This window comes from Syngnathus floridae, chromosome 21 (assembly GCF_059516105.1).
Source record: "Syngnathus floridae isolate MCC-2025c chromosome 21, RoL_Sflo_1.0, whole genome shotgun sequence".
NCBI classification, from domain to species: domain Eukaryota; kingdom Metazoa; phylum Chordata; class Actinopteri; order Syngnathiformes; family Syngnathidae; genus Syngnathus; species Syngnathus floridae.
The window spans coordinates 6,358,285-6,382,448 of record NC_142433.1 but is presented as its reverse complement, the minus strand read 5'-3'; the positions used below and the strand labels follow the sequence as shown (position 1 = coordinate 6,382,448).

General features: G+C 48.7%; 3 protein-coding genes across 8 annotated transcripts; 1 reads left to right on the top strand and 2 right to left on the bottom strand.

The window, feature by feature from the left end:
* Positions 1-663: 663 nt before the first annotated feature.
* On the bottom strand, positions 664-10,743 carry LOC148380272 (sodium/potassium-transporting ATPase subunit alpha-3-like). 2 transcript variants are annotated; one of them, XM_088364577.1, is made up of 22 exons: positions 10,512-10,743; positions 6,882-6,995; positions 6,746-6,805; positions 6,478-6,681; positions 6,060-6,173; positions 5,720-5,972; positions 5,434-5,522; positions 5,178-5,357; positions 4,898-5,096; positions 4,588-4,832; positions 4,312-4,504; positions 4,006-4,181; positions 3,798-3,934; positions 3,572-3,722; positions 3,339-3,507; positions 3,116-3,270; positions 2,902-3,025; positions 2,683-2,828; positions 2,480-2,610; positions 2,227-2,328; positions 2,055-2,146; positions 664-1,949 (listed from the first exon to the last, which is right to left on the bottom strand). In XM_088364577.1, the coding sequence occupies exons 1-22, from the start codon at positions 10,515-10,517 to the stop codon at positions 1,921-1,923; spliced, it is 3,069 nt and encodes a 1,022-aa protein (XP_088220703.1). In that variant the 5' UTR covers positions 10,518-10,743; the 3' UTR covers positions 664-1,920. The 2 variants fall into 2 exon arrangements, with proteins under 2 accessions (XP_088220703.1, XP_088220701.1); XM_088364575.1 differs by lacking the exon at positions 10,512-10,743 and adding an exon at positions 8,914-9,049.
* A 1,495-nt stretch (positions 10,744-12,238) lies between these two features.
* On the bottom strand, positions 12,239-19,263 carry cfap69 (cilia and flagella associated protein 69). Of its 4 annotated transcripts, none has more exons than XM_088365501.1 (23): positions 18,985-19,263; positions 17,630-17,689; positions 17,467-17,532; positions 17,245-17,354; positions 17,090-17,166; positions 16,789-16,890; positions 16,522-16,674; positions 16,290-16,467; positions 16,016-16,139; positions 15,904-15,952; positions 15,704-15,825; positions 15,393-15,624; positions 15,089-15,253; positions 14,894-15,009; positions 14,704-14,822; positions 14,468-14,549; positions 14,209-14,401; positions 14,014-14,151; positions 13,843-13,919; positions 13,455-13,652; positions 13,305-13,391; positions 13,147-13,230; positions 12,239-13,016 (listed from the first exon to the last, which is right to left on the bottom strand). In XM_088365501.1, exons 3-23 carry the CDS (start codon positions 17,524-17,526, stop codon positions 12,864-12,866), a joined length of 2,619 nt encoding a protein of 872 aa, XP_088221627.1. In that variant the 5' UTR covers positions 17,527-17,532; positions 17,630-17,689; positions 18,985-19,263; the 3' UTR covers positions 12,239-12,863. The 4 variants fall into 4 exon arrangements, with proteins under 4 accessions (XP_088221627.1, XP_088221628.1, XP_088221626.1 ...); XM_088365502.1 differs by having other exon boundaries at positions 18,845-18,990; XM_088365500.1 differs by lacking the exon at positions 18,985-19,263 and adding an exon at positions 17,798-18,342 and having other exon boundaries at positions 14,713-14,822.
* kdm1b (lysine demethylase 1B) lies at positions 18,521-24,161 on the top strand. 2 transcript variants are annotated; one of them, XM_088365504.1, is made up of 21 exons: positions 18,523-18,726; positions 19,011-19,153; positions 19,734-19,855; positions 19,972-20,061; positions 20,136-20,247; positions 20,318-20,431; positions 20,496-20,534; positions 20,618-20,810; positions 20,883-21,067; positions 21,149-21,319; positions 21,392-21,466; positions 21,535-21,669; positions 21,743-21,914; positions 21,983-22,110; positions 22,198-22,329; positions 22,409-22,483; positions 22,544-22,660; positions 22,735-22,860; positions 22,937-23,059; positions 23,147-23,299; positions 23,449-24,161. In XM_088365504.1, the coding sequence occupies exons 1-21, from the start codon at positions 18,711-18,713 to the stop codon at positions 23,530-23,532; spliced, it is 2,505 nt and encodes an 834-aa protein (XP_088221630.1). In that variant the 5' UTR covers positions 18,523-18,710; the 3' UTR covers positions 23,533-24,161. The 2 variants fall into 2 exon arrangements, with proteins under 2 accessions (XP_088221629.1, XP_088221630.1); XM_088365503.1 differs by having other exon boundaries at positions 18,521-18,726; positions 20,618-21,067.
* Positions 24,162-24,164: the final 3 nt, after the last annotated feature.

The following is a 24,164-nucleotide window of genomic DNA, read 5'->3' as shown; positions in this document are numbered from 1 at the left end:
ACTCCCAGTCTCTTCCCAAATATCTAATAAAAATAGCAAACTTGAATATTGTACTGCCACTGCATACTTACTGGCTGGGATGACGAACAAAGATATAAAGAAGACGAATATCACGTTTAATTTTTTTCAATGGATATTGCGCTGTTGTGTTATGCACCTTGGCCACTTGGGGGCAGTATATAGACTGACACGCATAAACATGAGACGCTCGCAGTGGTTCAATACTAATGTACAGATATAGTTGCCATTCTTATAAGGAACAACCCCCCCCCCCCCCCATCTGATACCAGGTCCGTGCTTGCGTGTGTGTGTGTGTAGAACAAGAGAAGGAATCAAGACAGAAGAGGTGACCTCTGTCCTCACTTAGAGGTGCGTGCAGCACCACTCACTTGCTCTGTGAGCCTTGTAATGGGATTCATGAAACACACACACACACGCACACGCAGAGAAGCAGTGTGAAGTCAAAGTGTCCAACCTGAAGCTGCTTCCCTTGCTTGATTTCAGCATGCCTTTTAACACCTCAACTCAAGGTGAAGCTCAAGACTGACAACGCTCCCAGGTCCTGATGGCTCTCCGAGTAAAAAGTCAGAAACGGGATCAAGTTGAGCGTATTGTGAAAGATTAAAAAAAAAAAAAAAAAAAAAGACACTAGGACACCGCAGATGTCAGTAATAAGTGTTCACAGCGTTTATTTCCATTTTCATGACAGAAAAACAAAAAGGAGAGCAAAATAAAAAAAAAAAATCTGTCTTGTTTTATTCCAATTTATTTTCAAACATTGTAGTTTTCTGCTGCTGTTTTGTTTCCACCGCTTCAAATCATGAAATGGGAGCGAAATCTCTTTTTCCCAGGACTCGGAACTTGGAAAGAGTTTGCAGCAGGAGTGGGCAAAGTGTGGCTCGCTGCATGAATTAATACGGTTGTTCTCATAAGTTTACATACCCTGGCCGAGTTTGTGAAATATTGTAATATGATTTTAGGAATATAACAAAACACGGACATTGTCATTACTCTTTTTATTGCTATGTTTTGTTTTGTGATTGTGCTATTCTGAAATGTTTGACAGTGATGAATTTGGATCCCATTTAAAAAAAATAAAAAATAAAATCCATGCCTGATGACTCACCAACATTTGCCCACCCCGGCTGGGTGCTTTTACAAGGACGGCGTGTGCCACCAACAAGACAAGCATCAACACGTATTGACGGGTGGGGGGCGCATGGGGCCAAGATGGAGGGCTGAAGAGGAGGGACAGACGGTGTGCTTTGTCACGTGCCAATGAAAACAAACAGCTCTGACACTCACTCACAGATAAAAATATTTAAAAAAAAAAAACAACAAAAAACAATAGCCAGTCACTCATTTGTTAAAAAACAAGCACAAACACTGTGGAAGGATTGGGGGGGGGGGGAGGGGGGGGGTTGGTGACACGGAGGAGGGGTTTCAAACCCCAAACCTCAGCACTGTGAGGCAGGTGTGCTATCCACTCCGCCACCAAGCAAAACAAAAGGTGCTCAAACCTCGCACCGAATTTCTGACAAACAGCGCGGCATCGACGGCGGCTTTGGGTGCCATGGCAACAAGCATCGGCACAATGGCGGCGGTTGGCAGTTTCCAGCTGAGTGTTGGACAAAAAATATGACGGCGAGGACGCGTGGCAACATCCTCTCCCTCTCCGTCATTGGTCCCGGCGCCATCTCTTTTGTTTTTGTTAGTGAAGAAGATGGCGGAAGAGTAAACATCGGCAGCTTGTCACCGTGGCAACGCGCACTTCTCTAAATGTAAACAACAACAATGGACGCCATATTGTGGTCTAGCATTTGTACGTGGGGTGAGGGTCGGGGCTTGTGAAAGGGTGAGGAGGAGACGAAGGGGGGGAGCTGAGGAGGGATGATGCGACATTTATGATGTTTTGATAATTTAATAGTATGTCTCCCTTTCCACCCATCCTGAACACACCACAAGAAGAAAAAAAGAGAAGAAGAAAAAAAACAACAGTGTCAGCACTTTTAACGATGAATCGCAGAGTCCTTCGCACGCGCGTGTGCACTTACCTCCAGGATTTCGGCGCAGGATGAGCTTTCGGATCTCATCGTAAACAAAGATGAGGAAACTGTACGGGAAGGCGCAGAACCACCAGCTGGCCCTAAAGAGTTGGACCGTTATTTCAAATTAGCCAGTGTGCCAATTCGCCGTCTCGCCTGTTTCTCTGGCTGCGTGGCTTACTTGAGCGGGTACATCCGTAGCGCTACGTCCATGCCGGGGCAGTAGGACAGTAAGGCGGCCAGAGCCGTTTCCTCAAACAGGCCGAAGATCAGAATCTTGTTCCTGCGGGAAACGTAAAACCATGGTGAGAGCAATGACCTCACAGAAGATGTGGAAGGAGCCAAAGGGTGGCTGAAGGAGCTTGTGAAAGAAAGCCCTTTGCTTCCACCTAGTGGCTGCTGATGGAAACTACAAGTCCGACTGATGGACCGACCTCATGCCCTGCTGGAAGACGGAGTTGCGTCTGGTCTTGCAGATGATGACGTCAGCCCACTGCACCACCACGATGCTGACGAAGAAGGCCGTGTGGCACGTGAACTCCACAATCTTGCGCTGCTCGTACGTCTGGGGAAAATGGAAATGTTGCTCGATTCCGCCGCATTGACACAAAAAGAATATTTCTGAAGCGGCTCGTACCCATTGTTGGCCGTAGCTGTCCTCCAGGTCGTTGTTGGAGCGGTCGTCCCAGTTGAGGCGAATTCCCATCAGGACGGAGGGCCGGAAGCCGTTCTCTGCCATGATGACGAAGTAGGCGAAGAAGCCGCCGAGAGCTTGGATCATACCTGAAGACGTGGACGCAGAACGGGTGAGGTGGCGGGCGAGCGATGAGCGGGCGGGCGAAAAGCAGCCACCCACCGATCTGTCCGTAAGCGATGCTGATGAGCCTCTCGTTGACCAGTTTGTCTCTCATCGGGTTCCTGGGCTGACGCTTCATGATGTCGCTTTCGGCTGCCTCGTACGCCAGTGAGATGGCCGGCACCTGTCACATGGTCACATACTGACTTACAGATATATTCATAGAACTTAACGGTATGAAAACAGGTGACCTAATATTTTTGTCCATTCTCACCATGTCCGTGCCCAGGTCGATGCAGAGGATGGTGATGGTACCCAGAGGGAGCGGGATGTTGACCAGGATGAAGAAGAGGAAGGGGGTGATCTCGGGGATGTTGCTGGTGAGCGTGTAGGCGATGGACTTCTTCAGGTTGTCAAAGATGAGGCGGCCTGCGAGGACCAAATGGTTCACGTGGGCCAACATCGGCTCTTCTCCTTCGCAACCCGCCGCCGCTCACCTTCCTCCACGCCTGTGACGATGGAGGCAAAGTTGTCGTCTAGCAGGATCATGTCGGCGGCTTGTTTGGATACGTCCGAGCCGGAGATCCCCATGGCGACGCCGATGTCGGCCTTCTTGAGGGCGGGAGAGTCGTTGACGCCGTCGCCCGTCACGGCTACGATGGCGCCCTGGCAACGGCGGGAAAATTGGTTGTGTTCATTCCGCCCTAAATTTTATTTGCTCTCGCCGTACCTGTCTCTGGCAGCCTTCGACGATGATGAGCTTCTGCTGAGGTGAGGTTCTGGCAAAGACGATCTCCGTGTGGTTCCTTAAAATGTCGTCCATCTGGTCTTGGTCGAGGTCCTTCAGGTCTGTCCCGTGGATCACGCAGGCTTTGGCGTCCCTACGGCGCCACACCGGGACCGTTCACCGCAAGCCTCGGAGTGCGGGTGGCCGCCGTTGGAGGCTTGTCTCTCACCTGGGGTTCACCTGACTCACGGGGATGTTGAGACGCGCGGCGATGTCCTCGACCGTCTCGTTGCCCTCGGAGATGATGCCCACACCCTTGGCGATGGCCTTAGCTGTGATCGGATGATCGCCGGTCACCATGATGACCTGAAGAAGAACCAACGGGTGAAGCAAAGCAAAGAGATGCGAGAGTGAAAACGGAGACGGCGGGCGCTCACCTTGATGCCGGCGGAGCGACACTTGCCGACAGCGTCGGGGACGGCGGCGCGGGGCGGGTCGATCATGGACATGAGGCCCACGAAGCAAAGATTGTCCGTCTGGAAGTTGACGTCGTCTGTGTCAAAGGCAAACCCTTTTGGGTAGGAGTCCTCTGGGAGGAAGAGGTGGCAGAAGCCTGCCAGGGATCATAGAAGACAACTTGAGATGCTTGGGGGGGGGGGCTTTCCCAATACTCAAAAGTCCAAATCCATTCCTCGAGTCGTCAAATGTGTGCGTAAAGCTTAATAAATGTTGAGAAAGTTTACCCAGCACTCGCTCCCCGAGGCCTCCCAGTTCCAAGTAAGCGTTCTGGAAGGCCTCCTTCATCTCGTCGTCCATGGGCTGCTCGCGGCCCTGCAACATGATGGTGGAGCAGCGGTCCAGGATCCTCTCCGGGGCCCCCTTCATCACCAGCAGGTAGCGGTTCTCCGACTCGTCCTCGCTCTCGTGAATGGAGAGCTGGCGACCGACAAAGTACAACTTGCTGTTCCAATGTGTGGCTAAACTTGCGGCCAATAAGCGCCTTGTTTATAAGTACCTACCTGATACTTGTTGGTGGAGTTGAAGGGTATCTCAGCCACCTTCTTGTTCTTGTCCCTCATGGCCTTGACGGTGCCGCAAGACAGCTCGATGCATTTGAGCAACGCCGACTCTGAGGCGTCGCCGGCCACCTCGCGCTTGAGGATGGGCAGCGAGTCCTGGCCGGCCTTGAACACGGCGCGGTTGCACAGCGAGGCGATACGGGCCAGGGACACCCAAGTCTGGGAGCTCTTGTCGAAGGAGGAGCCTGAACGGGCGGATAAGAAGCCACTATTCCGACGAAGCTATTCCGACTCAGAGTCTCGGCTTTACCTGACTGGTCCTCGGTCGTGTCAGCCTCGTGGATCTGGTTGTCAAACCACATGTGAGCCACCGTCATCCTGTTCTGGGTCAGGGTGCCCGTCTTGTCCGAGCAGATAGTAGAGGTAGAACCTAGCGTCTCCACCGCCTCCAGGTTCTTCACCAGGCAGTTCTTGCGGGCCATGCGCTTAGCAGTGAGAGTGAGACACACCTACAGGGCAGACAGCACAAATTGGGTGTTAGCCTTGTTGCCAAGTCATCATTTACACTCTAGTATTGGTGTGCTTGCGACCGTGACAGTGGCCAGCAGGCCTTCGGGCACGTTGGCGACGATGATGCCGATGAGGAAGATGACGGCCTCCAGCCAGGAGTAGCCCAGGACCAGCGAGAGGACGAAGAAGGTGACGCCGAGGAAGACGGCCACGCCGGTGATGATGTGGATGAAGTGCTCGATCTCCTTGGCGATGGGAGTCTGTGGAAAGCGTTTCCGGAGGGCGAGATGAGATGATGAGGTCATTGCACGGTGCTGAGCCGAGCGACCGGCTCACCTTGCCGGTCTCCAGGCCCGACGTGAGGGTGGCGATGCGGCCCATCACGGTGCGATCGCCCGTGCAAACCACGATGCCACGAGCTGTGCCTGGACACAGGATGGAAGGGCAAGCAGTGTTATGCAACCACATGAGGGCGCCAGATACAACTTTTTGCAGCCCTCCTTTTATTGACCACTAGAGGGAGCCAGTGTACCACAGTAGAGAGTCACTTCTCATATATGACATCATAAAGCTTCAGTCAGGGATGTGAGAGGAAGTCAAAGTACCTACAGGTGCTTCTTACCTTCCACACAGTTTGTGGAGAAGAAGGCGATGTTCCGGGTCTCCAGAGGATTTTCATGGGTGCAGTCCGGCGACCTGGTCTGAGGCTCTGATTCGCCAGTCAGAGAGGAGTTGTCCACCTTACAGCCGTGGGAAGAGATGATGCGGAGGTCGGCGGGGATTCGGTCTCCCCCCTTCACCTCCACCAGGTCTCCGGCCACCACCTGCTCGGCATTGATCTGCATCTTCTCCCCTTCGCGGATCACCAGGGCTTGCTGGCAACACACAGGCAAGCGGGAGGGAACACTGACTTACTCCGCCTTTTCCAGTCATCCATTAATGTGCGCTGAGTCGTGAGGTACCTGGGGGACCATGTTCTTGAAGGACTCCATGATCTTGGAGCTCTTGGCCTCTTGAAAGTAAGAGAAGCAGCCGGTGATGATGACCACGGCCGACAACACGATACCGAGGTACAACTGGAACATACAAGGGAGGTCTTGGGTTAAGACGGATCTCAAATCTCCTGGTTAGAGATCATGCCATGATGGACCAAATGTGTCCACCGGTTGCCCCTCAGTCCAACATGCACTGACCCTTGAACACCCCCTGATAAGGAGGCTGTGACATATAACAGGAGTCAAACTGCCCCACATGACCCGCCGCTGCCATTTTGTTCACAAAACACTGCAACGCACTCCATCTTCTCCCGCGAGGAGCATCTGCCCTCGACTCAGCACTTTAGCAAGCCCGTTCGCCGGCTGCGTTGCACTTTGCACTCACGTTGTCCCCGGCGGGCTCGTCCTCCGTGGCGGCCTGGATGGCGTAGGCCAGGAAACAGAGGATGGCGCCGATCCACAGCAGGATGGAGAAGCCGCCAAACAGCTGGCGACAGAACTTGACCCACTCCGGAGTAGTGGGCGGTGGGGTCAAGGCATTGGGGCCATCTCGGGCCAGGTACTCGGCGGCCCTTGCGTTGGTCAGACCCTGCACCAGGCACCAAAATATGTAAGTAACTGAACAAGGAACTTGAAATCTAGCAAGAACTCACCTGGACGATGTCAGTGGTGTACTTCCTGCAAACTTCCTCCACAGACATTTTGTGCTCCGTCTACAAATTTCAAGCGGAAACGATTGGTCAGTTTCAGCCAGGGTCATCTTACAATGTGAAGTGCTGAGATACTTACGATGGGGACTTCCTTCTTGAGATCGTCCATGCCCTTGCCTCCTTTCTTCTTGGGTGACTCCTTCTCGTCCTTCTCCTGCGTGGTGGCCACGCGGTAGCTGTCTGACCTTCCATACTGTCGATCACAAGAAACATTTTTTTTTGTTCAATTAAATAAATGTATAGTTTATTGAATAGTTCAAAACTGTGTTGCTATGGCAACCTGTTTCGACATCTACTCATTGTGTCCTACACCTTCTTCAACGGTATAAGCTACACAACATTGTGATTTTTAGCACAAATTGTGCGTGTGTGTGTGCCATCTGTCATCCGACGTCCTGCAGATTACAGCTGTTTACTACACTACCAGATTAAATGCAGTGAACAACAATAATCCCGAGCGCCCCATTCACTTTGTTCCCAGTGTCCAGCGTGCACGGAGTCTGAACCATGAGGACGGCCGGGCGTTCATTTGCATTTTAATCAAGAATTTCCATCGCAAGAGTCCGTCTGAAAACGTTAATATGATCACGTAGAACAAGCTAGGCGCCTTGGCGGAGATCCTATCTGCTACTGTGGCAATTTAGCGCTAACGAGCCTCATCAATTGTGCGGATTAAATCACTCATTTGCATACTTTGAAACCATTATGGAGCATGTAAGGCGGTACGGTTAGGTTTGAATTGCCGTCTATGTACGAGCTGGCAGGGGCTGTTATCGTTTTGGGCAATTTTCCAGGCAAGCAGCAGGCCTAATAAAGTCAAATTGATCAGAACGTGAGCACAAGTAAAGCTGTAAAATTTCAAACAGGCACAGCTAACTCCCCCTCGCAAATAATTCTCGTGCAAATTGTTGAACTCCCCCCCCTCCCCCCAGACCAATATTACTTTGAGTACTCACTGAGATCTCCCGCGTCAAGTACTGACGAGGAGGACTTAATGTCAGATTTATTCAGTGATTCACAGAAGCCAATCACGTTTGTCATATAGAACCAAGACAAGTCAATATCTGGCAACATCGTTGGGATTGCCGAGCGGTGAGCGCTCAATTCTGATTGGTGGACGGTCGCTGTCGCCATCACGCACGCAGACGAGTCACAGATTACACACAGATCAGTGGAGCAGTCGACCTAGAAACTGCTATATGGATGAGGGGGGGAGGGAGGGGGGGAGGGTCCTCTATAATCCATGCTCTCCCCCCCACCCCCCTGCCACGTCTGCTTTTGACTCCTCGGGTCCAATCACAAAACTGAACGGCAATCCCGATGACGACTACATTCGAGGAACAATCAAGCATTCCGCACGGCTGCAGAGGTGAAGCGTCGCCGCCAGAAAATGGCATCAATAGGTGATTGACAGCTAACAGGGGGTGTGATGTTTCCCAGCAACATCCAATCCGCAGGAGCTGGAATTTTTTTATCCATGTGCAATCGTGTGTTATGTAACGCAAGTGTATGGAAACGCCGCTAAGGCCTGACGTCACGGCACAGGGCCGCAGAGAGCGAGTGAGCGTTTTCATCGATACAAAACTCACACACTCGTACTCGGATGGCAACCAGATATAGATAAAATATTGACAAGTTACACAACGTGCACAATGAACATTAAAAAGGCCGGGAAGTTAAAATCAGGTTTCATCAAGCACCTTGGTTTTTATGTTCATATCTAATGATTAACTCTGCTGGTTTGAATCTACATCAAATGTCTCCACAAAGATGATGACGTGCGCCAAAGATAAAGACATTAAACAAAAAAATTATGATAATAAACCTCAAAGGCACTTTTTCCTCCTGCTGCCAAATAGACTTTAAAGTGGCATCTTTGGGTGAAACAAAAGTTGTTTTTTGAAATACTCGTAGATTAATCGGTTATCAGAATTTTTATCTGCAAATTATTTACATCGGCATAAAAAATCCATCTGGGTCAGGCCTTCATAATAATTTGGTGGTATGAAGAGCAGATTAATTGCCATCTCGTGGATTTCATTCATTTGTACGCTTACGCACCAAATACGGTAATTTGTTGCAAGGCGAACATCAACACGACAGATGCTTACTTGGTCTCTACCCGTGTCGTGAGGGGTCACGTGACTGACATTAAATACGTTCTCGCCGCGTTGCAACTTGTGTGACGGGTCCCTGGATTCCCGTCGTCTCCCTCCGTCGGCCATTTTCTTTCCTTTATTGCCTGTGTTGTGGCGCAATGCCTCATGGGAGGCCTGGCTCGTTTATTATTATTTTGTTTCAAAGGGAAGTCACAATATATATATATATATATATATTTTTTTTTTCAAAACCGTTCCACACGATTGCCAATTTTATTCCTCAATACCTCTGAACGTTTTCCCACCTCAAGGTGACTCGCCGTCTGCTCGGTCCTTTGCCGTCGCGCCAACGCCGATCCCAATCTGACCTTTGCCCGAGCCTCATCACCATCATCACCCGATTGATTGACCTCAGATGCCTTGTTACTCCCGCTCGCCCCCTCCTCCAGAGTAAAAATCACTCACAGTATCAAACTGTCGAGTTAGCCTCGAGCGAGCTTGCCGACAAAGCGTGACAGAGCGCCGCAACTTCTCCGGCCTGGCCTGAATGCTCTCTCATCCCACGATCCCAGCTTGCCGCCTCGAATCGGGCACGGAGACGACGACTACACCAATCGCACTTCATTCGTTGGACTGCATGCAACGGGACACTCGCTAGACTGCGTTTTTTAGCATGATGACTGTCCGCTGGTAGAACATTGCGCGAAACCTGTCAGGCATAATGTTTCGTCCCGAAACTCCAGGACAGAGAATTCATTATTTTAATCATATCAATCCATCTAAGAAACCACTCATAGATGGTGCGCCGGTCGGGGAGACAACAAGAACTTCAATACTTGCACATGGGTGTGTGTGTAGGGGTGGGGGGGGTAATGGGGGAGATGTCCCGCCCATACACATGATGCAACATGTAACCATGGCTTTTAAATCATTTTAAAAAGGCCATTTATTAGATTTGTTTTCTCAAGGATTGTAATCATTTGAACACCACATTGGGCAATTGCATGTTTGAAACATGCCCCATTTTGCCACCCACCTTACTCACCACACATCACTCCCTTACATTATTTTCTGTGGGGTTAATAAAGATATCAGAACAAAGCCACAATTGATAGCAAGAAATCGAAAACCATTTTCATTTGCTTTTGGCTATTGAAAACAATGAATGATTGATTAGGAATTGGAAAATGAGATCATAAATGGAACTTGGGAGGGGGCACCCATTTTGTCATCATGGGAATCACAACCTTCATCCAGTATGTTACAAATGCTGACAATGACGGGAACGGCTTGCAAGCCTCCACCTGTTATCACACACACTTTGACTAAATGGCGTCCCGCTGGTTAATGGCGGTTGGCTTTTTTTTTTCATTATGTTGCTATTCATGACTAGAATCTCGACAGGGGGCTTTTAAACGCAAATATACCTGCAAATCTGCGAAGTGCTTATAGCCAATAAATATGGTTTATATAAATGCTCTTAGAGTAACGGGTTACTACAGTACACCGCATGTAAATGCTGCGGATTGCCTTATAAATGTGGCGCAAAAAGCGGGTCGGAGAGAAAGCTGCAAGACAATTTAAAAAAAACGTGCAAATGTCGTTCTTACCCCCATTTTGGCTCTCCTGTGAGGTGAGGTTCGAGCAGGTGGACTTAATTGTCCGTTAAAAACAAAGAAAAACTCTTCAGGTGGGCGAAGGTAAAAATTCTCCCTTCACTTATCGGCTACAGCTTTATGGAGACGTAGAAAGTGTCAAAAAGAATTGTTGGAAATAAAATATCAGCACAAGAGTCCAAGACGGAGACGTTCTTCCCCTTCGCGCAAATGATGCCGCTGGAGAAAGTAGCGCCACGCAGATGTTTGGATGCCGTGTCCTTCCGCGAAGCTGCTCGCCTCCCCAGATTCCGCGGAAGAAAAATAGAGCATCAAAATCGTTTTTTAGAAGCACAGTAATGGAAAAATAATCCTAGAAATTTTAAATTGAAATGGAGAAAATATACTTTAAAGCACATAGGTGGCAAAAGTACTATTCACACTGAAATAGCATAAAAAATACTGGTGAATTTAAGAAGTAAGCGTGCGTTACTTTTAAGTAATATTGCCCAAATAAACCTTAGCAAAACATTTTCAAACAAACAATTATTTAACGACAAGGTTGCACTATGTAGTTGAACAAGTTTACTAAAATATTTTATTGAGGATAAAAAGTCCATTTGCCACAGTAACTTATTTTCGCATAACGTTTGTACTTTGGATTTCCCCTGAAAGACCCATCTAAGTGCAGCCACTGTGGCTACAAACTTGACCCAAAGAAAATAGATTAATCTGCTTTAAAATGGCTGACATTCATGAACATAATGACAAAAGATGCCATGCATGACAGTGAGCTTTTATTTGGCCATGGTTATTTTCCACCTGCTGTGGAGGATTAGGCAATTATATGCATGTTTTTACATCACACAGACACACACACATGACCTGCAAAGATGAATGAGAGGCAAACATGCCTTCTAAAAGGAAAACGCGAATACGTGTGAGGTGAGATGAATGGAATCAATATCCGGCGCCATCATAATTACACCATGGCCTGATTTCTCTCGTGTCGGCGCTGCAGCTGCTTCATCCTTCATTTCTGAATGGAGTAGAGGGGAACCCATGGCATGAAAAGCCACTTTGGAAAAACTAAAATCTGCATGCAAATATTTGTCGCTCATTAAAATCGGTGTTAAAAAAAAAATCTGTCAAATTCTCCATCTTTTTTTTTTTTTAGAACTGATGTCAAGGACACAACATAAAGCCGGAATCCCCACTTCCCTTAAATCCCAAAATTGACATCGTTTAATTTTAGACTGCTTCTATAAATAAACTCAATCTATCACTCACTCACAAAAAACACACGCACAAACACTCCGACGCAATCACTAATGTTCTTATAGAGCGACTGTGAGTAAAAGACGGGAAAGACTGTTGCCTGGCAACCGCATCCAGACTTTGCAGGTCATGTGACAGACACGCACGCACGCACACAGGAGATGATAAACAAATATCGACTGTTGCTGCGTTGTCCCACAATGCATTTTGGTGAAGGGTCATGGTAAAGTAAGAGTGAGGGCTTTTGATGTTCCTTTGTTGGGATGAGCTAAAAATAGCATTCATTTATGAATGGGGATCTGCTGGAGAGTGGCCGATGAGCACGGCTCAGCACCTTTCCCAGGATGCATTGCAGTAGTGCCTCATTAGTCCCAGACAGTTAAGATTACCCTCTGGTCATTATTTTCAACAAAAAAATCAAATTATCTTTCACCACTGAAATAAATAGAAAAGCCATTAATCAGTTCCAGAAGCTAATAAACATCAACAGGATCTTTTTAATTGGAGGAAAATAGCACACTACAATATTGTAATGTAAAATAACACTAATAACAAATGTAGGGAATTAAATTTGTGCATCAGGAGTTCGTTCAATAAGGACTATGTGTGGTGCGGGCGCTTTGCCCACTAGGGGGCAGTATAATGCATATATAGATTTGATGATGAAACACTCAAGACCGTCACAACTGAGCGACAGTAATGTAAATATTTTTTCATCCGTAGAGCATTCACCTTCACGGGCCCCAATCTCAGTTTGGGCCCCCAGCCTCTCCCATCGATAGGACAAGTGAGCAGACCGGGGCAGGCTCCGATTGGTTGCCGGCGTGCAGCCTGTTGCTGGGCTGTTTCCATGGAGCTGATATCAGTCTTTTTGGCTCTCCTCGCCTCCTCCTCAGTGTGAGGATTGTGCTGCTTGGTGAGAACGATGTCTGCGAGGAATTCGGCTTTCAGGGGAGCACTCGTGCGCAAATTAATGAGACGGAAAGAAACGCGGCGGCTGGGATTAAATGTCAACACGGCTGAGATTCATCATGTAAAATGTCCTATAGCTAACTTGAAAGAAAAAATAGAATTTGGTCTAATATTTGATCAGTCAGGGAACGTGTTGAAGTAGTGAGGCTCCCGTGGGGCACGCAAGGCTTCCTCGTGCGCTGCCGCCATCACAGGAGTTTGGACCACCTTCAAGTTGACGCCGCCACGGGCATCGTTAATCCTGTCCGCCAACAATTTCCCGATAAAAATCTGCAACAAACAACAATAACATGAGAAATTCCAACTCTAGTTAACAGCACTTTAAAACAAAAACAAAGTACATGGAACCAAAATAAGTCACATAGCAAAGGAACATTGTATGTTGGTTTTGGTGTCAGACCCCTTCATGGCGCTGTCCCAAATCCTCCAGCGCTGGTTCAGGCCTAATGGACTCTATGTGTTTCTGCCTCTTTTCTTTGATTTCCTGCAAAAGAGCCAAAATGACTCCAAGAAAAAGCCTTGGGGACTAAGGAGAAATGCTGAAGAACCAAAACAAACCTTGAGGATGTCATAGTTGGATGTCTTGGAGACAAAATTACTCCACGACTTGGCTGTGAGCTGACGTTGCTTCCAGTGAGATTTCATCTGCAAAACAGATAAAGCAACATCACGAATCTGCAGTTACACTCGTCAATCATTCGTTCTCACCTCTTCATACATAAGTTCTTCTTCCCTGTTGGCCTCCTCGTCATGTTGCCGCAAGATTTCCTCCTGTTCGGCGACCACCGCCTCAGCCGTGCGTTGCGACATCTGCTGGGCAGAGAGTAGAATCTCCAGGTCCGGCGTGACGGGCCGGATGCCTTCCAGGCTCAGCTCACGGCTGATCTCATCCCACACCTCGCTCACCTGCGTTACATCATCAAATACTTATTTGGGCTTCCCTAGTGGATGAGTTTTAGGGTCTGGTGTTTAGGGCTCTACAATTGAACAAATGTCAACGGGTCTATGGTTCGACCAAATATGGTGCATTTTCAGGCATGATTTGGCAGAAGAATAATTCCAAGTGAGGATACTATACCGGCCGTTTTGTTCTTACCTTGAAATCAAGGTACCTTTTGACGATACTCAAGGTCACTCTGTCCCTGAAGGACAATCCTGGAAGATCCTCAAAACCTGCACAAGATGGTTTCACAGTTATGAGGACAAAGTATTTGTGTTTGATAGTTTGACCTGTTCAATTATCAACCATCGTTTGGATTGGCTTTACCAATTCTGCAGAAGGTCAAGTAAATCTTGGCCAGCAGGTTTTCTTGCATCTCCAGCACGACGGTGCTGGTTGTATCCAAAGTCGACATCAGCTCAGCGTCATCCACCTTCCGATGGGCCAGGACGGGCTCCTTCGGGTCTGAGTGTAGTTAGGAGATGTTTGTCTGTTCTTTGGCGCCGCCGACTCAAAACAAACCTGCAATCCCGCCGTATTGGTTCCGGTTGACTCCAAGATCCTCCTCCTCTCGCCGCCACAGTTGCAGCAGGAGACTCGGAGCCGTCCGGCCTCCGCCGTCGCTCCAGCTCAGAATGTGAAAAATCGTGTTCCGGTTGTCGCACAGCTCCAACAGAGTGGACAGGACCACGCAGTGAACACACTTGGGACTCGACTGAAGGAAGAATAGAAACGGTTAAAACTCAAATTCCTGGACCCGGGATGGGTTTGGGTTACTTACACTGAGTAGGTCGAGTAAAACCAGCACCCCATCTTGGATTAGGAAGTAATCCTCTGTTGTGTAGCAGCCCACGATGCAGGTGCTAAAGACGTCAACACAGCATTCAATTAATTTTCAGTCAACCTCACTCGAGCCCACGTACCCAAGACCCCAACTCCCAATGGTGACCCTAATTCCAACGCAACATTTCTTCAATCAGCAATGGAGTAAATAGCGTTAGCTTTAGCCGCACTGACCGCACGCACACCAAAGTCGAGAGGAGGAGCTTGTTGTGTCCCAGGCCGCTGTAGAACATACTGGCGCCCCTCCTCAGGAAATGGACCATCATCTCCACGCCCACGGACCCAAACAGCTCCTGCCGTGCCAAGGCCGGGCGCGTCAGTCTTAAATTTTCTGGGTTTTCAAATATCGACAGGTCCCAATCACCTTCCTGTGCATGTTGTTCTCACAAAGCGCCGAGAGGATGATCAGCATGTCGGACTTCATCTCCACGGTAACCGCATCCTCATCGCTGGGGCTCGACTCCAGCCGTATTAGAAGCTCTGAATGGGTGAGATGGAGGACATGTGAAGTGAGGGCTAATCCTAATCCCAATCCTAAAAACCAAACTTTAACCATGACCTAGAAGCAGATGTATGGTCCCCTGGTCGCACAGGTCCTGGTTGAGGTTCCTGTCATCCAGCGAGGTAACAGATCTCATCAGTCTGATGGAGTATCGCATGTGAGCCTTCTTGCTGCCTCGGCCTCCGGTGGCGTGGAAGCTGTGACCTTGACCACAGTAGCCGTCTGGAATCAAAAAGCAAGTTGAGATTGAAGGCCTAGGAAATGACCGCAGGGGTAAGCGAGTCCGAGTCGAGTCTAAAATCTGAGAGTTGGTGGCTCGAATGCGGCGACACTCACCTTCACCTTGACGGTGGGGCCTTACCTTCCATGACGCACCAATCCAGAAGGTGCAACAGGGTCACGTTGCCATAACAAGACATGTAGTGGTCCAGAACCAGCGGCGCCAAAGTGGCGAGGACTGCCAGAGCCTGCAGCTGAAGCTCCTCCAGCTGGACGGACGACCAGTGCCGAGACCCCGATTTTACCTCGGCGGAAGCGACGGGTGGTTTGGCCAGGGTCAGCAGGGCTAGTATCACTTGTTCCTCCTTGAAGATCTGCACCACAAACAAGTCGGCATCCATGTCAAGATCTACCTTGATATGATTTGACGTTTGAAGAACAAGAATCGGCCACCGGAATGATTGCGGGATCTCTGGACATGACAAGTAGCAGATTTAACAGCAGCTTCTTCATTTGTAGGTCTTCCATATTGTATGTCAGCTTCAGCTTGCCCACCAAACTAGTGTCACTCTTCACTGAAATGGAAGCATGGTAGAAAAGATGTCCATCAAATCCAGAAGGAAACTCTTGGCGTGGGTGGCAATTTGCCTTACGTTCGGGAAACGTGCTGAGCGCAACGAGCTGCCTGGCGAATAGGCTCTCCTAAAAAGATCATCATTAGATAATCAATTGCAACAAATCTATTGATCTGAAGATGTGGCTCACAATGAGGAAAGCGCAGGAGCTCTCAGCAAAGAGGGTGGTGAGCACCAGCAGATCGTTCCGGACTTGGAGGTCAACGTGTCGGGAAGTGTTGAGGAGAGCGTGGATAAATGCTTCTTTTAGAGATCTACAAGATGCAAGAAAACAGAAGATGAGACTTTTCCAAGATTTTCTGGTCACTAAACAAATCAAAAAAATGGGGTAGGTGGGTTTAGGGTTACGATCGGGGTGAGTAGTTTTAGGTTTTATGATCTTTGTGAGGTTGAGTCCGACATACATGGCGCATTCCACGCTGCTTAGCTGGGCAGCCACTGCGGCCTTGTTGCCACTCTCCAAAAGGTTCCAGAGGATTTCCGAGGAATGGAACAGGATCATTCCGGACGGGTCGGGTTCGTTCATGCGCAGACAGATGCTTTCGGCCCCTTGTGCGCTCAATATTAAAGCGCAGTTCATATCTAGAGATACCAAAGTAAGTCCTACAGAAAAGGATGGCAGCTTGGGTCACTGACCAGATGTGCTGGAGAGCATCTGAAGTGTTTGCAGGAGCAGGAGCTTGATGGCGGGCTGCTTCTCCAGCGCCGCCACGGATAGGAAGAGCGTCTTGGCCAGATCGCTACGCTCCAGAAGCTGAAGTCGGTAGCCGGGGGACGTCGGTTGAGGCCCTGTGAGAATCAAGGCTCGTCAAAGCAGATCCAAACCGTTCTCGGGTCGCTATATTAGGTACACCAGCCAATAAGATCCAGGCCATAAATGTCGTTTTGCAGGTGGGACCGTACCGTCAAGCGGCGCTTTGTCTGGAACCGAGATGCTGTAGAAAGACTTGACCGACTCCACGACATGACCCCTCACCTCGCCGTCCGACACCTTCATCAGGTAGCCTGCGTGCGCGCGCGCACACACACACACACACACACACACACACACACACACGCACACACGCACACACACACACACACACACACACACACACACACACACACACACACACACACACGTGTCAGTTGGACTCAAGAGAAACCCTTCATCGGTTACACTGTGGACTCGAATGTGAGCATGAAGATGTTTGTGCTGGAATACCAATGCGAGAGAGAAACTGCTTGACATCTTCAGCATAGTTGAGCTCATCCGACACTCTCTCTTTCAGGAAGGGAAGCCTCAGAAGGACGAACGACAACATTTTGTCATATTCGGGAAACCCGACGTCATTTGAAAACTCCGGGAACGCTTTCTACCTGGAAATCTTCAGAGCCTCGCACAGAATGCCGCAAAATTCCGGGTGCTTGTTGGCCTTCTCGCCGCAGACTTTGAGGATCCTTGTGATGATCACCAGCTCCCTCAGCAGCTTGAAGATGTCAAGGAAACCGCAAATCCCTTGAAAAAAAAAAAAATCTGACAGTCGTGCATGGTGGTACGTGATCCCACTCAGAGGGAAAAGTTGACAAGAGAAAGGATACAAAGCCGTGTTGTTTCTTCTTGAACAGCTTCTTGAGCACAAAAAGGTGCCTCTCATGCATGTGGGTCTAAAAATATAGTGTTATGAATAAAAAAAAGTGCCACCCTCATCCCCCACCCCTTTGCACACCACTGCAAATGACATAGAATGTGCATTTGACTTACTGTCAAGGGGTCTTCAAGCAAATTTATCACCTTGCCAAGATCGAGAATTCTTGGACAGACCTAACAAGCAATAAAGATTATTTGGCTGACATCATACTGTTTTGACAGAGGTCAATTTTACAGTGCACTCCTGCAGGCTACAAAACCCAATACAATTTAAATAGTCACCTGGTCAACATGGTTTGGTCCTCTCGGCCGGACAACAGCCAGCTCCGATTTCTCTCTATGCATAACTTCACATGAATCCATTTTTGATTGAAAACAAAACTTGACTCATTCGCAGCATTCAACTCCTGCCATAGTTTTCACCGATTCACTCAAAACAACGCCTGAAAATGTGTCAAAACACGCCGAATGTGGCAAAAGACAATGAATGGATGGAACTATTTATCTCATGGGACATTCTGTCAAAACAACCTTGATGAAGAACTTGAATATAACCGATGATCACGTAAACATCAAGTAGTTGTCAAAAAGCTGCCAGTGGTGCGTTCCACTGTAAATCGGAAATTTCGCTTTCACAATCGTAACATAAGACAATGAACACCAATACCAACACGGAAAATATTTCTTTTTTAATTTTCTGTTTAATAATTTTAAGCGTGTTTGGACTTTGTCATCTGTGTTTTATCTTAATTGTACTCATTTCATGATTTGTTTTGTTAGCCGTTAGTTTTTTGAGGAAAATAAATTGCTTCTCCCGTTATCTTGCGTGATAAAATTTCACACTAATAGCACCCTATTATTTTAGTGACGTACCACGCCTTTTGTCCTTTCGACAGACGTGAAACTGACGCGTTCACCACCTTAGTTTTCACATTTCCAATGTTCTGAAAAGCACCACGGTGGATGTTTGGCTTGCAGTCGTCATGGTGACAGACTACAGCTACGGCGAACGAGAGGAACCAAACTATACTTCGAAGGATAACGCCCATTTCCTGTCTAAACCGGTAGTGGTACTTCTGCAACAACAAACGATGCGTTTAACCCCACCAAAACAATAAAAAGGCGACCTTTGAATGGTAACAGAAGAATTGAAATAATACAAGTCTAAATCCAGACGCAATACGAGTCCAACAACATGCTGTCGGACGCAGGTCAGTGAACCATGTCAATAGCCAACGCTGCTAGCCATATGCTAAACGTGCCCCACGAACACAACACGGCCGATGTAAAGAGCTCAGTTGTGTGTTTTTATGCATTTAAGTCGCTCACCTCGCGAGCATATTTGTTGCAACATATGCATTTGTGTTCACTTCTCACGCCGGGACCCTTCAGACCCACCGCGTTGTCTCTTAGCGCGGCAAGCAAAAGCCAAGGTGGAGCACTTTCTTTGTTGTCATCATGTCACTCACCACGAGCGGGGCTTGTTGTTAATCAGACTACCCCGGCAACGGCTCTGGGGCACGGCGAGCCAAGAGAAAGAGCTCTGGGGAGTCTCCAGGCGACAGCCAAGCCCTGCGATCATCCGGGAGGCAAACTAACGTCCGGGTGAAACGGGCCAATAATCCTCCACCTGGACAGGTACGGTGGTCGACCTACCGTCATTTGTATTCTAAGCCTCCAGTTACCTAACCCGCACATGTTATTGCTATAGGTCAAGGCAAGTAGTTTTAAGGGTGACTTTAGTAATCACACAAGAGTCTGAAAGAACTTCACAGGTTCACAAAATCACCCCCCCCCCCCAGCAGCAACTTCAAATCATTGCCACCTAAAGGAAGGGGAAGGAGAGAGGAGAAGGCAGCGGCAGTAAAACAGGCCAAAGTCCAGACGTCAAAGGGTGAGGCAGGGTAAGAGACTAGTTGCAAGCAGCACCGTGGACAAGTGGTTAGTCGATGAAGAATTGCAACAGCATCACTTTGGTCATGGCCAACTAACCCGTTATACACAAATGCTAGTCGACAACCATGCAGATTGCTTTTTCTATCTTAACGTGGATTTGTGATGGAGCTCCGTCACTGGGATCTTGAACATGTCTATTTCCATAACAAAATGGGTTGCATTGCTTTTTCTATCTTAATGTGGATTTGTGATGGAGCTCCGTCACTGGGATCTTGAACATGTCTATTTCCATAACAAAATGGGTTGCTTTGTGTCCTTTCAGAGCAAAAGAAAAGCGACGGACACGGAAGAGGAAGATGACCAGTCGGAGAAGAAATACAGGAAGTGTGAGAAGGCAGGGTGCTCGGCTACGTATCCCGTCTGTTTTGCAAGTGCTTCTGAAAGGTGGTTACGTGGATCACTCGCCTTGCGTGTGATATATCGCTAGGATGAATTATCTTAATAAATAACGATAGTGCCCTTGAGTAAAATTTCCATTATAGGGTCTCTTTTTGACTCAGGTGTGCAAAAAATGGATATACGTCGCGCTGGTACCATCTGTCCTGCGGCGAGCACTTTTGCAACGAGTGCTTCGATCATTACTACCGAAGGTAAAATTCTGCACCCTTAAATTTGTGACTCTCGTTGATTCATTTTCATTTTTTTTCTCTTGCTCTTTCCCCAGTCACAAAGACGGCTACGATATTTTTTCTGCCTGGAAAAAAGCGTGGACGAGTAACGGCAAAAGCGAGCCTAGCCTCAAAGCCTTCATGGCGGACCAGCAGCTTCCCTATTGGGTACCAAGTTGGCAGGAGCAGGTACGTCGTCGTGGCCGCTCCTCTCAATGACGCTGGGATGTTCTTATAGGTGCAGTGCACCCAACCCGACTGCAGGAAGTGGCGCCAGCTGACTAAGGAGATCCAGCTTACCTCCTCACTGGCAGCCACCTACCGCTGCGGGATGAAGATCAATAATGTCAAGGTAAGAAAGCAGAAGTTGTGTGGATGGAGAAGCAATCCGAAACATGCGTCTTGTTTGTGAACAGAGCGAAGGCCCCGACCAGTGCTCCCAGCCAGAAGACCTGGTACCCGTAATCCGTCCTTTTTAGCAATTGACTTCCAGCGAGGTGTCCAGCCTGACCTTTCACCTTTTCTCTGTTTGTGTCAGAGAGTGGCGGAGGTGACGGACAGCTGGTGGCACTCGATGCTCATTTTGCCGCCGTTGTTCAAAGACAGCCCGGCCACGCCCTTCCTGGCCGCCTACTATCCCGACTGCGTGGGGATGAGTCCTTCCGGTTCTCCCGGCGGCGCCTCGCTGAGCGAGCTGAGGGCCGACCACTGCAGAGCCGCCCAGCCCCAAAGTACGTATGCGCGGACATCGTCGTCATTGGCTTCCTCTGATTCGTCTGCGGTGACCTTTGCCCTCTGCTCAGTTGCAGGCATGTGTCCGTACTTCCAGCCTTTCTACCAGCCCAACGAGTGCGGCAAGGCTCTGTGCGTCAGGCCCGACATGATGGAACTGGACGAGCTTTACGAATTCCCCGAGTTCTCCCGCGATCCCACCATGTATTTGGCGCTGCGTAATCTCATTTTGGCCTCCTGGCACAAAAACTGCAAGGTAGCAATGACGCCTTCAACTGTGTCAAGGACAAAACCAAAATGACCAAAACAACTTTTTTTCTCCCACCATCTGCTGAAGGAGGTGCTGACGGTCCAGAAGTGCGTCCTGCACGTGGTGGTGCGCGGGCTGGTACGTGTGAGCTGCGTGCAGGAGATGGAGCGCGTCCTCCATTTCATGACCCGCAAGGGCCTTGTCAACACAGGGGTGCTGGCGGTCCAGCGCCCCCTGCTGCCCGAGAAGTATCGTGCGGTGAGCGCCGGTTCCGCCTAAGAAAGTTAACGCAACGATAAGATGAGTCACGTGATTTGATGATGTTTTCAGGAGAACGTCATTGTGATCGGCGCGGGGGCCTCGGGGCTCGCGGCCGCTCGCCAGCTGCACAACTTTGGCACGCAGGTTTGCGACCTTAGATTTGACCTGTAAGATTCAATTTTTGTCTGAATGTTCCACTGAACTGCGTCCAGGTGTTGGTGTTGGAGGCCCGCGAGCGAATCGGAGGTCGCGTGTGGGACGACACGACCCTGGGCGTCGTTGTGGGTCGGGGCGCTCAGATCGTAAACGGTTGCGTGAATAACCCGGTCGCTCTGATGTGCGAGCAGGTCAGCGGGAAAATTTCCCCAAAAGTATGGAGAAAAACTTCAAGCGTCATGACCTTGTGTCATGTTCACGCAGATGGGCGTCGGCATGCACAAACTGGGCGAGCGCTGCGAGCTGTTTCAGGAGGGCGGGCTGGCCACCGATCCAGCCATCGACAAGCGCATGGAGTTCCACTTCAACGCCATTCTAGACGTGGTGGCCGAGTGGAGGAAAGACAAATCGCAAAGCCAAGACATGCCGCTCGGAGGTGCTCCAGCCCACACTCAAGCAAATCCATGAAGAGAATCTAAAACTTTTTTTTTTTTTTTTCCACAGAAAAAGTGCAGGAGCTTAAAAAAAACTTTCTTCAGGAGTCTGGCATCCAATTCAGTGAGTTGGAGGAAAAAGTGCTTCAGTTCCACCTCAGCAACCTGGAGTACGCCTGCGGTAGCTCTTTAAACCAGGTCAGAACCGTCTCCTCTTTTGATGGATTCCATTTTCCACAATATTTTGATGAATCGATTTGAGTCGAGTCTTATTCGTGCCTGCAGGTTTCCGCCAGATCGTGGGATCACAACGAATTCTTCGCGCAGTTCTCAGGAGACCACACGCTGCTCACCAAAGGCTACGGCACGCTGCTCCAAAAACTAGCCGAAGGCTTGGACATCCGCAAAAACTGCCCGGTGGCAAAATCATCTTTTTTGCACAACGACAGCCATGTTGGGAAAAGTGATGTTTTTTTTATTTTCCAATTTGTTTCAGGTGAAGACCATTGACTACTCAGGCGATGTTGTCCGAGTAACTTGCTCCAATGGCTCCCAGTGGACAGCAAAGAAGGTAAATTTTAAAAAGTCTTCTTGCCAATACCGAGCTTTGAAATGTTTTCCCTTCTTTTAGGTTCTGGTTACAGTGCCGCTGACCTTACTGCAAAAGAATTTTATCCAGTTTGTCCCACCGCTTCCCGAGAGGAAAGTCAAAGCCATCCACAGTCTGGGAGCAGGCATCATAGAGAAGGTTATATTTTTTTTGGGGGTGCAAAAAACGTTATCTTGCACTTTTAGAAATAAACTCTCAAACGCTGCCAACAGATTGCCCTGAAGTTCCCGTACAGATTCTGGGACGACAAGGTCCAAGGAGCCGACTACTTTGGTCACATCCCGCCCACTCCCGACAAGCGAGGCATGTTCACTGTCTTCTACGACATGGACCCACAGGTTTGTGTGTTTATTTATTTTTGGAATACATAAAAGCCCATTTGTACCAATTGATGCATGTGTGCTTGACGTACAGGGAAAGCAGGCCGTGCTCATGTCCGTCATCGCCGGGGATGCCGTCGCCGCCGTGCTGGACATGCAGGACATGGACGTAGCGGGCGAGTGCATGAAAGTTCTGCGAGAACTTTTCAAGGAGCAGGTCAGAATATTTTGCTGTTCTGGAGCTACAAATAGAAATGGACATGAATATGGGGCAAAAAAACGTTTTGTTCAACATCCCTGACAGGAAGTTCCAGAGCCTCTGCATTTCTTGCTTACACACTGGAGCAAAGACACCTGGTCGCAAATGTCCTACAGCTTCGTGAAGATGGGCGGAAGCGGTGAGGCCTACGATATCATCGCCGAGGATATTCAGGGGAAATTGTTCTTCGCCGGCGAGGTACGAGAAGCTGGCCAAATCTCGTTTGCAGAGTACTGGTCTTCATTGTGGATTTTTTAAAAATTACAGCGGCGTATCAATTGTTAAACCAAGAAAAATTCTCAATTTTTATATTATTTTTTTTATTGCCCCTACTTTTTTGTTGCCAGGCCACCAACCGACACTTTCCACAAACCGTGACCGGCGCCTACCTGAGCGGGGTCCGAGAGGCCAGCAAGATGGCCGCTCCCTGAGAGTCCACGGAGCGTTGGTAACACGCCGGCATGGACGCACTGGCTGAAGCACCACCAAATTGTGATTAACACACTCACACACATGCGTTGACACACTTGAACCACCAAAGGGCTTCAGCGAAACTTTGCTACTCATTCACACCATTTCGTGGAAAAAAAAATACTTGGACCTGCTTGACTGGAAGCTTCTGAGAATCAGACATGGCTTAATTTTCCATTAACCAGGAAGGCTGACTCGAGTGGTCATTTAAAATCTAAAAAAAACCCTCTCCTTTTGCGTGTGTTTTATATACGGCTCGTATTGTGATTGTGCCTGTAAAACATTTCATGTGTAGAAGAAGAGTATGTCTGTTCTAGCACTTTCTGTTGATGCTTATTTTTTTAGTAACAAACTCTACTTTCTCAGGGATGACATCAGGACAAGCAGTTAAGACGAAAACCATGTTATCCGTTACGTATTTGTCCCTGAATTTATAAATGGTCAACCGCACAAGAGTATTGTCGCCATCTCTGACGTCTCTGGTGTTCTCTTTTTTTTTTCGTCCCATTTTGGCGCTTAGTATTTATCTGCTTTGCTGTGTGTGTGTATGTGTGTGTGTGTGTGTGCAATAAATTGTGCTGCAAACTGCCAT

Bases quoted from the DNA above. Each gene is read 5' to 3' on its own strand.
- LOC148380272 (XM_088364575.1), bottom strand. From the start codon at position 9,027: ATGGCCGACGGAGGGAGACGACGGGAATCCAGGGACCCGTCACACAAG. The intron at 5,097-5,177 runs GTCGCAAGCACA...TCTGCCCTGTAG, and splicing joins GCCTGCTGGCCACTGTCACG to GTGTGTCTCACTCTCACTGC. The intron at 2,329-2,479 runs GTCGGTCCATCA...CGTTTCCCGCAG, and splicing joins GTCTTCCAGCAGGGCATGAG to GAACAAGATTCTGATCTTCG.
- cfap69 (XM_088365498.1), bottom strand. From the start codon at position 17,878: ATGGATTCATGTGAAGTTATGCATAGAGAGAAATCGGAGCTGGCTGTT. The intron at 17,355-17,466 runs GTATCCTTTCTC...GACATCTTCAAG, and splicing joins AGAAGAAACAACACGGCTTT to CTGCTGAGGGAGCTGGTGAT. The intron at 15,953-16,015 runs GTGAGCCACATC...TGATCTTTTTAG, and splicing joins GCTCCTGCGCTTTCCTCATT to GAGAGCCTATTCGCCAGGCA.
- kdm1b (XM_088365503.1), top strand. The intron at 22,484-22,543 runs GTAAATTTTAAA...CCCTTCTTTTAG, and splicing joins CCCAGTGGACAGCAAAGAAG to GTTCTGGTTACAGTGCCGCT. The intron at 22,861-22,936 runs GTTTGTGTGTTT...CTTGACGTACAG, and splicing joins TCTACGACATGGACCCACAG to GGAAAGCAGGCCGTGCTCAT.